The following is a 12,354-nucleotide window of genomic DNA, read 5'->3' as shown; positions in this document are numbered from 1 at the left end:
GTGTAATATCTCTGTCTCTCAAATGAAACGACAACAGTACAATAATATAATTCGTATATTTTATACATTTTCACATTAAAAAACAATGCAGCGTTCATACAAAATATCTCGTATGCATAGCCAAAACAAGTAAATATTCATAACAAAAACTGGAAATTACTTACGTAAGCTTACAAGCTAAGAATAACCAATGCTTTCAAAGAAAATAAATCAACTGCGCGAGCGAAAAAAAAATAGGTTTATTTATAGGTACCTATTTTTATAGGTTTTCTTAGCACTCTAATATAGCGCGCGTTCACCGCTTACGTTTTGTCAGCCGCCTACCTATGAGCAAGCGTTCTGGCATTCCATACATATTCAACTATTTAGATCAAACCGACAATACGCTAGGTATACGTAGGAAGTGTGACTATTGAGCAAATACTACGCCACCACGTATCGTGGACGCAGATTGGCTTCGTAGCTACTCTACAGAGTAACGCATAGTGTGAACAACACGAGTGGTGTGAACTGTGAACGTAACTTTCACACTGAGGTAGTCAGCTGACATAACGTTAAGTGTGATGACTGTGAACGCTCACTTAAGGTGAACGCACACTTATCCGAGACAAACGCGATATGTAACGTGGTTTTTTCTCGTGCCGGACGAGACGGGACGATTTCTTAACATATAAAATTATAGCGACAAAATGTACGGGACGATACGTTCCGTCCTGTCCTTTTTTCAAGCTATCCAATAGTACTTCGAGAAATCGTCCCGTAAGGAAAACAAGTTACGTATGCTGCGACCTTTAGTCAGCCCTTTAGAGCCTTTGCAGGCGACGACATTTCCACGCGTAGGAGGTAATTGAAACTTTTCAGACGCAAAGGTTTCTTTGCGTCATATTCCTCATTATTGAAAGTTATGAACCATATCTAATAATCACACAATAGTACAACGTTACTTGGAATAAAGTCTCTCATAACGTGGAAACTGAACTGAACGTGTATCGCGGGCTTAACAAGTCTCAAATTCTTTAAATGTTCTTATTTTTTACTAAAATTCATAATTAACCGCACCGAAAAATTACCTTAACGAAATACTTAAAAATACAAGCCTCACAACAAAAAACTTGAACAAGTATTGAACGCGTGTTTATTTTATAACCAAGTATACCATGAATTCAGCCAATCACAAACGATTGCGATTGTAATAATTATTGATGTAGGTTTTCCAGAAATATGCCTAGCTAGACATATTGAATGGTTAAACTTGTTAAATTTTTTGCGATAAGGCGGATAAAGTCTTAATTTAAAACAATTATGTTTTCCGCATTTTTACTAACGCAATTCCATTTGATTACTTTTTAAAATTAAATATATTAATTTATGTAATTTTACTATTTTTTACTTAACCGCATTTCCAATATGAAAATTCTTGCATGTAGGTATGAATTATAAGACGTCATATTGTCGTGCAAAATGTATTAGAAACATGTTTGCTAAAACAGAGAAGACCTACAACACGTTGCAGCATATTATGTTACAACCTGTCGCACATAACTATATAAGGCAAAATCATTATGTGACCACCTGCGGGATGATTCGCTAACTCAGTTTCTAACACTAAATCATAGCCACCGAGCTCATTTTTTAATCAATTGAAGGTTTTCTACGTAAAAATATTTTGCTATCACCCAAAAAAGCAGCAATGTAGAACTAACCTCAGTCGCTATCATTCATTGTTAGACACTGAGTTAGCGAATCATCCCGCTGGTAGAACGCAAAGGCACCTGTAAGTTCTACTCACATAAGTAGCTTACATGATTAACTTACAACGATGTGTGAACTAAATTTAAATTTTATGAATATTGGTATTTTCAACTGTATTTTAAACAAACCTTTGAGCGTTTCGGCAATGAAAGTGTATGAATTTGTTAGTGATTCTCTCAAATTGTTGTAGTTTTAGGTATATACCTAGTTTAATTTTAATTTAGATTGTACCGATGGGGCTGGCATATAGGACACCTATAAAAGCCCCTTAAAAATATTAGAATAAAAAAAAACTTCAACGAATAAACACTCTTATAAGTTACTTTATATTTACGTTGCTAAATTTTTAGTCAGTTAATTACATACGTAGGCTACTTACGTAAAGAAAACTTACAGGTGCAACTTGCATGCAAGCCACTTGCATAATGGAAATATAGCTTAGCTTTCACTTGGATTTAAGTTTTCTTTTCCCTTCAAATACACAAATCAATAACTCTAAATACTTTTACAGAACAATACACTGAACTAAATGAAGACTAATGGAATTAAAAGTTTAGTCTTAAGTTTTATTTAGTCATTCTTTTATAAGGGTGAACGTTCAATAACTTAGAATACGTAATAAAAAACCGGTTATTGGTTGGTAACCCAAAATGGTTAACGCCCACTAAGATTGTTGCCTCCATCATTTGTATGGAATCACATAAAAGAGAGGGCAATACTTTTTTTCTCTCTCTCGTCTGGCTTTACAAAGATTAGCCAATGTCAAGTTTGTAGTTATTTGTAACAAGTTAGTTAAAATATACAAGTATGGACCCCGTCTGTGCCGGCGCTCGCCGACATACGCACGGCACCCCCTTAGAGCGCTGTCCAGTCAGTTTTAACACAAAAAAAAAAAAACACTCCAAAAAGGCAGAGCACGCCCGCCAGCAAACACCAACACAGACGAAGTCCAGCGCTATACTTCTTTCTGCGGATAGAGTATAGGCAAAGCTCGTGAGCAACTAGCATTACTTTTTAATACAAAATAATGTTTACTCTAAGTTATATTGGAGTTAAGTGAGTTTTGTGGTATTTTAAATTTAGTTTATACTTTCATTGTTTCTTATATTGTTTGTTTTAGGGGAAAGATGTTGTATACATTACCTATTTATTATAAAATATTGTATCTTGTAGGTAGTTTAAAAATTCACATAATAAAGCAGTCACTATCAAGCAGCTGGTTCTTTTATTAACCCCCGACCCAAAAAGAGGGGTGTTATAAGTTTGACGTGTGTATCTGCGTATCTGTGTATCTGTCTGTGGCATCGTAGCTCCTAAACTAATGAACCGATTTTAATTTAGTTGTTTTGTTTGAAAGGTGACTTGATTGACAGTTTTCTTAGCTATAATCCAAGAAAATCGGTTCAGCCATTTGAAAGTTATCAGCTCTTTTCTAATTACTGTAACCTTCACTTGTCGGGGTGTTATAAATTTTTAATTTACACTTGTTACAATAGGTGAAGCCTCGTTTATGTGCGTGCATTTTCATATGCTTGTTCTAAGCGAGACAACTGTAGTGAGCTATAGTTAGTCATTTCAACAAAAGACTCAAAGCAAAGCCAATTGTCCGTTCGAATCGAATTTCACCCGGCTCATATTTATTAAACCTGTGAACGTTCACCTTTAAGATAGATACTCCACCTATATATTACATTACCCAATAGGTACAATGAAATATTTTACTGACATTCCCTCAACACTTGTAAAGATTTCCTGAACAGTTCCTGCTGGGCGCGTGCGTGCTTGATTTCTAATTCCGCCAGGTCTATTAAACTGTGGACAACAATTGTTGTATTATTGTAAAATTATAATGAATACCATAATTATTATTAGCCATTACGCGCGGATAGAGTAAAACTTATTTGAAGATATACAGTGGTGTGCAAATAATAATTTAACAAGCCATATTTTAACAATTTAGTTAATTTACGAAAATGAGTCAAGGTAAAAAATTGAGATTTTAATTTATGCAAATAATAACAACTTTTCTGTTTGGTTACTAACTACTGTACTAACCTCTTTTTGAAAGCGGCGACGCGTCGAGTGCGGAAGTCCAATAATTCCTCACGAGCTCGCGCAGAAAGTTGCTCAAAACGGGCACAGGCGTCCGCTTGCGCTTGTTCCGCCTGATGACATAATATAATATTTGATATTTATAATCCCGTAATAAGGCATCAACTCCACGAGCGAGGGAAACGCGACGAGTCCGACCTACTATCGTCGGTGTCGAGATAGATATACACGGTGTAACCAGAACGCTGGCAAAAACGAAGACATATGATAGTACTGATGATTACTGATAAAATACTACAAAAAAACGCGAAAAAATAAATCAAAAATCCTGTATTTTTTAAAAATTCACAATATATTACAAATAAAACATCCGACTGACGCTAGAGGTCAACAAACGTTGCCTAAAGGGCCTCTCGAAGTCAATACCGGGTCGTAGGTTGGGCATTGACTCGAATTTTGCACGCTATACACTGCGTTGCAAAACTTACTAAAACTACAAAATAAGGCTATTTTTTAAGGTCATTGGAATTAGACTGTGTTTAGGTAGGATAATAATAACGGTTTTTTCTGGCGTTCTGGTCACATCCCGTATAAGAGTTGTGTCAAATTTAGTGGCATGGAGAGACTGTAGCCGAGATTCTTTCGTCCGTGGAGATGTCGCCTTTATGGTGATGATCTTTCTGTTAGTAATGCATAGTATAGTGAAAAGTATTATCAAAAACATGCATTTACCTCTTGAACCTCCATTGGCTGAGGGTATGCAAAAACAAAATCAAGTGTTATTAATTAGATAAATATTCAATTTGGTACCATGTGTGATAAATGAATTTTAAGAATGAAGGCATGTTATGATTTGCATGTTAGTCATAAAATAATGACTACAATTTCTGGTGATTGCATTTAGGTTGAGATCTATAAAGCGCACTCTGACTCTGCTTAGACTTACGAGTAAGACAGAATTAAAACGAGACAAATGTATATCTCTCACATAAGTCTGTCTCGTTTTAACTCAATCTTATGTCTGAGCAAAGTCAAAATGCGCTGTATAGATCTCACCTTTAAGAGTTCTGAGTTCTGCGTTCCGTTATCAAAAACGACCAATCAAAGAAGAACCGTTAATTAAATTGTCTTTAATTGGTTATTTTATCAATGGAACTAAAAACTCTAATAGGGGATCGACCTTTGAAGTGATGTGTGTATTTAGTGAAAAAACGTGTAGAAAAGGTTATATTTATTAATTGCCAGTGTCTCTTATGAGTGTTATTAGAAGTGTATATTATGTGGTATGAAAATATAGTCTCGTTAAATATTTTTCAAACAAACAAGATAACTCACGGCGTGTACATCTTTATTCTTTGCCCGAGCTCGTTCCAGATTTCTATTGGCAGCTTCGTATGCAGCTAGGCATCTGTAAAAGAAAATTTCTTATTGTGACCTTGCAAGACTCATAATAATAATCATCATACCATGGAGGTAATGTGTTTAGCGTTCCATAACAAAACAAATAATTTAATAAGTTTTTGAAAAACCCCAACTGCAGTTTACACATTAAAAAGCATAAAATTCGCAATGTTGATTTTTTAAGAATTTTATGAGCCCACACTCGAGCTATCAAGAGGAATCTAATGACGTATAGCTTATCAAAATCTGTTGAACCGTTGAGTAGTTAGGAGCGGACATAGGAACAGACATACATACGTACATACAGGTCAAACACATAACCATCACTTTGGGCTCCAGCGCAATCGGATAGCAAGGAACCCCTATAGCTTCGTGCGATCCGTCTGTAAACACAGCCATTTTATTCGGTAACTAGCGATCCGCACCTTCGCATGGGTAGCTTATTGCAATTTTCGTAGAGACCTCAAATTTTTTGAAAATAAAATATGGTTTCCCAGGAATAATGTAGCTTTCTGTTGGTAAAAGAATTTTCAAAATCGGTTCAGCAGTTCCAGAGATTATGCCCTACAAACAAACTTACAAACTTTACCTCTTTATAATATTAGTTCGGTAATTAAGTTGTCATACCTAAGTCGCCTGACCAGCACGGCTTTAGCGGCGTGCGTGTCCCGCATGTAGTAGCGGAGAGTGTCGGCCAACTTCAGGTCCTGGTCTGATGCCATGCGACCTTCGATTTTCTACAACAATTTGAACAAAATCATAGTTTTTACTTGTATTGAAATTAAAGTAACGTCTGCTTTAACAGTGAAGGAAATCATAGTGTCGAAATCTGCATGATTGTGAGTTCTCCAGAATGTTCCCAGAAAAGTGAAAGGTGATAATTGGAAGATGTCACACAAGTCCGCCAATCTGCACATGCCAGTGTGGTAGACTATCGCCTAATCCTTCTCATTTGAATAGGAGACCTGTGTTCAGTAGTGACCCGGCGGCGGATTGAAGATGATGATATTACAGTACAATGTACTTATATTTTTAAAAATTATATTTTTGTATTTAAATATACAATGCCCTTCTGGCATCAGTTTTCTCCTCCATTTTTAAAATGGGTACCTTCAAGTCAAGAGTAAATAAGCAACTTCTAGGTAAGCGCGCTCCATCTTAGGCTGCATCATCACATGCTAGGTCTGATTGCAGCCAAGCGCTAGTCTAATTAAAAAAAAAAAGATCATGATACTCTTAGAAAAAGTCAAAGCTCACCCTGCACTTGTCAAAGGTCTCGGCAGCCCTGGTGAGGAATCGCTCAGTGGCGGGTTGTTCCCGCGTCGCCAGTTGCGTAATGCAGGATGACAGTTTGATGTGCGAGTCCGCTACCTCTGTGGAAACATTGATCACATTAAAAACTTAATCACTTTTAGGGTTCTACACACAAAGTGTAAAACGGTGCCCTGTTAATGCAACTCTGCTGTCTCTCTGTCCACGTAACACAGGTCTCTAGCTCTTAGATAATTTACAAACCTAAAATTTTGATATTTGGTGCACCGTTTGGACCCAAAAGTGAATATTAAAGTAGAAATTCAATTAAATTATTTTCACTCTCATAAGAATGTTAAAACGGTCACGGTTTTTCGTTGTCATATACTTATAATATAAGAGCTTATTCCCGCGACTTTGTCTGCAAGGATTACACAAATCCTTTCTTAGCGAATGTCTACGTCATAGTAACTATCCGCGTGCCAAATTTCAGCCCAGTATGTCCAGTAGTTTGAGCTGTGCATTGATAGATCAGTCAGTCAGGTTTCCTTTTATTAACCCCCGACCCAAAAAGAGGGGTGTTCTGTGTATCTGGCTGTGGCATCGTAGCTCCTAAACTAATGAACCGATTTTAAATGAGTTTTTTTTTTTGTTTGAAGGGTGGCTTGATCGAGAGTGTTCTTAGTTATAATCGAAAGTTATCAACTCTTTTCTAATTACTGTAACCTTCACTTGTCGGGGGTGTTATAAATTTTTAATTTAAACTTGTATATTTGAATAAACTTACTACTCCATAAATATATAGTATAACTAGTAGTAAATTTACATTCTGTGTTGTTAGGGCATTACAAGTGGCAACTCACCCTTGTGCTTGGAAGTCATACGATCCACCTTGGTTACAGCTTCCTTGAGGTGTGAGTAGTACTCCTGGAGAAAAGCAGTCTCTTGCTCGAAGAAATCATTGACATCCCGCACTGTAGCACCGAGATAGATCTCATCTGTCGTTGTTGTCATTGAACGCATCTGAGAATTAAATTTTCCTGTCATAAATACAATAATAATAATATAATAATAATAAAAATTCTTTTAAGCCTCTACAAAGAAATAAAGTTTTTTGTTCCTACATGTACATTGAAGTTGGGTGTGCATTACAAGCTGATTTTTTAATCAATGATAATTCCTTTGTAGATCAAATTGGTCCACAAATCTTGAAGAAATTGCTACTAATATCAAATATCTTCTAAAACCTATATAGATAATAATATAAATGCGAAAGTGTCTGTCTGTATGCTGACTTTTCACTTGTTTCTTGGTGAAGGACAGGCTATTTATCCAGAAAAATCAAAGAGTTCCCACTGGATTTTTAAAAACCTTATTCCACATGGATGAAATCTCGGGCATCATCTAGCATAGAAATAAAAATTAAGAACCTCCTCCCTTAAAAGTTTTAAAAGGTTCTATTCTATAATCTTACTGACTGACAAATATCACTTGATACTCGAGATGGAGTAAAGCATAATAACTCACCAATCCTCCAATGAGGTCCATCTTCCCCCTAGGCTTAGCGCACAAGTCCTGCTCATACTCCAGGAATACCCGCAAATGAGCATCACCTCTGAATACAGGGTGCGCTGCTAGACGTTGTAGAAACACCTCGTGCATTGCGACTGTCTTTTTGAATGTTGCTAGATATTCCCTATACAAAAGATTTGTTATTTAAATAAAGAGCTTTTTAATTTTTGTGTATAAAGCGATTATAAAAAAATTAATTCAAATTCAAATTTTTGAACCCAAATTAACAAAAAGTTACATATTTTGTAATGCTTCAGTTGTTTTACAACTGAATTTTTTTTTAAACTGAGTATTTCATTTTGTTTTTAATGTAGAATAAAAACAAAACATCTTATAGGCCATATTACTATAACTAGACAAGCGATAAACTTACTCAACAATGCATAACACAAAAAGGGCACATACCATAGACAATTAATGTGGAAACCTGCCCAGAAGGAAGAAAGACAGAACACAAAAGGGAGGAAGAAAAACTCACTCTTCAAGCTCCTCCTTCATCTTGAGGAACTCCTCGCGCGTGAGAGCTCCCTCTCCCTCACCAAGCCTTTGCAATTTCTCCCGTGATGCGTCAAAGTCAGGCCTCGGAGGCGCTGGTGGAATCTGTGTGAATAGCACTTATTTTTTTATAAGGGCCTGATGAAAACATATCGAATCGTGTGGACGCGTCATTAGGCATTTTTAGGGTTCCGTACCTCAAAAGGAAAAACGGAACCCTTATACGATCACTTTGTTGTCTGTCTGTCTGTCTGTCCGCCCGTCCGTCGTGTCTGTCAAGAAAACCTATAGGGTACTTCCCATTGACCTAGAATCATGAAATTTGGCAGACTGGTAGGTCTTATAGCACAAGTAAAGGAATAAATCCGAAAATTGCGAATTTATGATTACATGGTTAAAAAAAAATTAAAATGTGTTTAAATCTGTGCGAGCCCGACTCGCACTTGGCCGGTTTTTTTTTTAATTTTGTACATAAAGTACAAAGTAGCAGAATAACGTTCAAGTTTCTTTTAAGCACTCCACGATAATTAATTAACGCTTCATGTTACTTCTAAGCTACTGCAGAATGTCTACTGCTACTGCAGAACCTTAGATCATGTAAATCTATTATTATGTATTTACATGATCTAAGGTTCTAGACATACTTGGAGTTGTAGTTTCAAATCTGATAAACACCTATGAATTTCCAATTACAATTTATCACAACTGAATATAAAATTACAGAATTAATAGTATTCTAGGAATGTGTGAAAGAGTCTACCAATAAAAAAGATAAAATCCAACTTACAATATATCCAGCGTACTCTTCATTTTCTTCATATCTGTCATGGAGCCACACAAACTCCTCATGCTGGCGCACTACAAAGAACTCTGACTTCTGGAACTCTGGCAGAGTTGTCTTTGTGTGCACTGTGAACTTGACCTTCTCTTTCTCACTCAGGGCATCAGATATATCCACCTATAACAAATAAAATCAATAAAATGAAAATGTCCACAAACAATTATTTTCTCAGAAAAAGATATTGCTACTATACTAAAAGCAAAAGTGTGTCTGTTTGCTAGCTTTTCATGGCCCATCTGTTTAAATAATTTTCACATTTTTTTTACAAAGATATCTTTCATCCTGGTTGGACGTAGGCTTCTTTACAAAGAGTTTCCATGTGATTTTTAACAAACCTAAATCCATATGGATGAACTCGTGGGCATCAGCAATTTGATGCTGAGCTAGCTTGCAGCCCTGACACAGATATAGGCCACTTTTATGCTGGAAAATCAAATAGTTCCCACAGGATTCTTCTTCTCTCTGGGCTGGTTTTCGCACTTAAACGTTTCCGTCTGTTGTGTACCATACCGTTCTGTTCCCACAGGATTGTTACAAGATTTAAATTAATGTGGACAAACTTACAGGCAGTTTATTTTTGAAATGGCTGTAACACAGACAGACTGGAGGAAACTATAAGGGACCCTTTTTTACTATGGAAACCTAAAACCATACCAATAAACTGTTGTCAGCGAGGGAGACATTTTCACTGGGTTTCTTCTTGTCAACTTTGATGTCACCGCTAGATGGTGATGATAGTGGTTGTACAGATGACAGAGGATCATTATTACTCTCTTCAACACAGTCCTGAAAAAAAAAAATTATCTACACCACTACTTTTCAACTACCATAAAAAATTAAGGGCAAATACGGAGAGGTTTTGTGTTTTCAAGGTGCAATCAGATTTTTTTTAACTTTAATTTAAACAAGTTATTGGTGTAATCATCTTGTAATAAATGTACCAATCATTCATAGAAATAGCAACTAGCAACATTATTCAGTGACAGCACTCCATATACACAACACTATCCACATACACTGTGACAGCCACCGGAGTGAAAGCCAATATTTGTCCAGGAACTTAAACTGGGTTTGCTTAAAAAATTTGTTTTGAGATTCAAATCTTTAATAAAGTATCTTACTAATTTCAAGATAATGGTTTCATTACTTCTACAGTTACTAAGTCTCTTCTGTTTTGAAAATATTTGTTTATACATTTAAAATTTACTGATGTAATACATCTCAATGACAAATAACTTAGTATTAAGTTAGAGATACATACGTTTTTTTAATGAAACTATCATAATCTACCATGAATCTACCCTATAAGCTATTGTTGTAACAAAAAAAATTATATTGCACTATTTTAAATTATTGAGTAATTATGAGTATTTGAAAATAATATAATAGGCTATCACGTATCAAGCCCATTGTTATTATCAAAGTAAATAGCAAGTCTCATTTTCGAAAGACAAAATTAGTTACCACGTCATGATTTTCGGCTTAACAACAATTACCACCTAAATTACTGTAAATAACAATCTCATACAAAAAAACCGTTTAAAACCAAAGTATCTGTAAATAGAAACTGGAAATCAACAGGATTTTTATTTTAAGAGAAATCAGTGGAATTAAGAATCATAGGATACGCCCCCCCGATTTGGAAAGATAAAGCTTTTAACAACATTTAAACGGTATGGTTATAAGTTAACTTTAGAAAACTTACCATCATATTAATTAAATGTAATTGATTGCTAATTTAAAACAGGAATCTCAAATTAAAATTACGATTTTTTGCATAAATATTTCCGATTCGGCGACACTTCACAAAACACAACAACAACTGTCAATGTCAACATGTCAACAACTGTCATGATAAATTTTTTAAATTAATGCACAGACTGCTTTCAAAAATGTTTATGTTCTGATGGACTATTCGGGTTTCAGGTTATTCATCAATGTAAAGAATTTTGAATCGATTATATACATCCTAGAATCGATTAAGTGATTATGTTGTGTACTGCATGGCACAGCCCTAGCGCCTATTCAATAAAAAAAATGAATGATCAAAAATCGAAGGAAGCCCATCTAAAATATTCTTGTATTTTTATTATTTACTTATAAAAAGACACAAATTTTACAAAAAATGGGTACACAGAAACCTGGAGAATGGGCTACCTCACTTATTGCACGATTTGAGGAACAAGTAAGTATCATACTATTCATTTTATTAATTATAGAAGTATAGACCCACCCAAAAGGATAACATACTTTTTTTACACAAATAATAATTTTATGTGACTATGTATTTTTTGTGGTGTGTGGTGAATAGCTTAATAGTTCTGAAATCAGGGTAGTCCAGGTTTCGATCTCGGGTTTGCAGTTTGCACCCTAACATTTCGGAGTTATGTGCGTCTTACCTAAATATCATTTGCTCTAATGGTGAAGGAACACCAATGTGTTCCTTCACCATTGAGAAACCTGCATATCTGAGAGTTCCCCATGATGTACTCAATGATGTGTGAAGTCTGTCAATTTGCACTTGGCCAGTGTGATAGAGTAGACAATAGCCTGCACCCTTCTCAGTCTGAGAGGAGACCCATGTACAGTAGTAGGCTGGCGATAAGTTGTGATGATGATCACGAATATTTTTCAGTTGCCATACAAAACAGGAGCTCAGAATCTTCACTCCCGCATAAATGAAGAACAATGTAAAGCATGTCTGGTACAAATCAGTCGACACCGCTTCTCACTTGTCATTGCTGGCCTGACAAAAATCTTACAGAGAGTTAATGAACTGGTAAGTGTTAAAGCTTTTATACAATTGAGGAATTCCTTAGTGATAAAGTTATGTGGAAGCAACAGCTGGCTGAGCTTTTAGTTGTCTAGTGAATTGTTACATTGATAATATTGTAACTTTTATGATTTGATAAGAATAACATGCCATCATACCATGAAATGGTATAATGGCATGTTATGCCATGCTTCTCCAGATAAAAATTTAACAACAC

At 35.6% G+C, this 12,354-nt stretch overlaps 2 protein-coding genes across 3 annotated transcripts in view; one reads left to right on the top strand and one right to left on the bottom strand.

Annotated features, from left to right (window-relative positions):
• Window positions 1–3,357: 3,357 nt before the first annotated feature.
• Window positions 3,358–11,194, bottom strand: LOC123870939 (sorting nexin-32). Of its 2 annotated transcripts, XM_045914445.1 has the most exons (12): window positions 11,070–11,194; window positions 10,019–10,150; window positions 9,311–9,481; window positions 8,507–8,628; window positions 7,984–8,152; window positions 7,320–7,479; window positions 6,463–6,578; window positions 5,833–5,942; window positions 5,140–5,212; window positions 4,537–4,554; window positions 3,808–3,917; window positions 3,358–3,564 (listed from the first exon to the last, which is right to left on the bottom strand). In XM_045914445.1, exons 1-12 carry the CDS (start codon window positions 11,073–11,075, stop codon window positions 3,471–3,473), a joined length of 1,281 nt encoding a protein of 426 aa, XP_045770401.1. In that variant the 5' UTR covers window positions 11,076–11,194; the 3' UTR covers window positions 3,358–3,470. The 2 variants fall into 2 exon arrangements, with proteins under 2 accessions (XP_045770401.1, XP_045770402.1); XM_045914446.1 differs by lacking the exon at window positions 4,537–4,554.
• A 199-nt stretch (window positions 11,195–11,393) lies between these two features.
• The window catches only part of LOC123870931 (neurofibromin), a 49,850-nt gene continuing 48,889 nt past the window's right edge, over window positions 11,394–12,354 (top strand). The window contains exons 1-2 of the mRNA XM_045914429.1: window positions 11,394–11,549; window positions 12,000–12,143. Coding sequence (XP_045770385.1) covers window positions 11,490–11,549; window positions 12,000–12,143 — 204 coding nt within the window. The 5' untranslated portion in view covers window positions 11,394–11,489. The remainder of the gene's footprint in view (window positions 11,550–11,999; window positions 12,144–12,354) is intronic.

The sequence above is a fragment of the Maniola jurtina genome, chromosome 13 (assembly GCF_905333055.1).
Source record: "Maniola jurtina chromosome 13, ilManJurt1.1, whole genome shotgun sequence".
NCBI lineage: Eukaryota > Metazoa > Arthropoda > Insecta > Lepidoptera > Nymphalidae > Maniola > Maniola jurtina.
The sequence above is the reverse complement of the archived record's forward strand: the minus strand, read 5'-3'. Positions and strand labels throughout refer to the sequence as shown.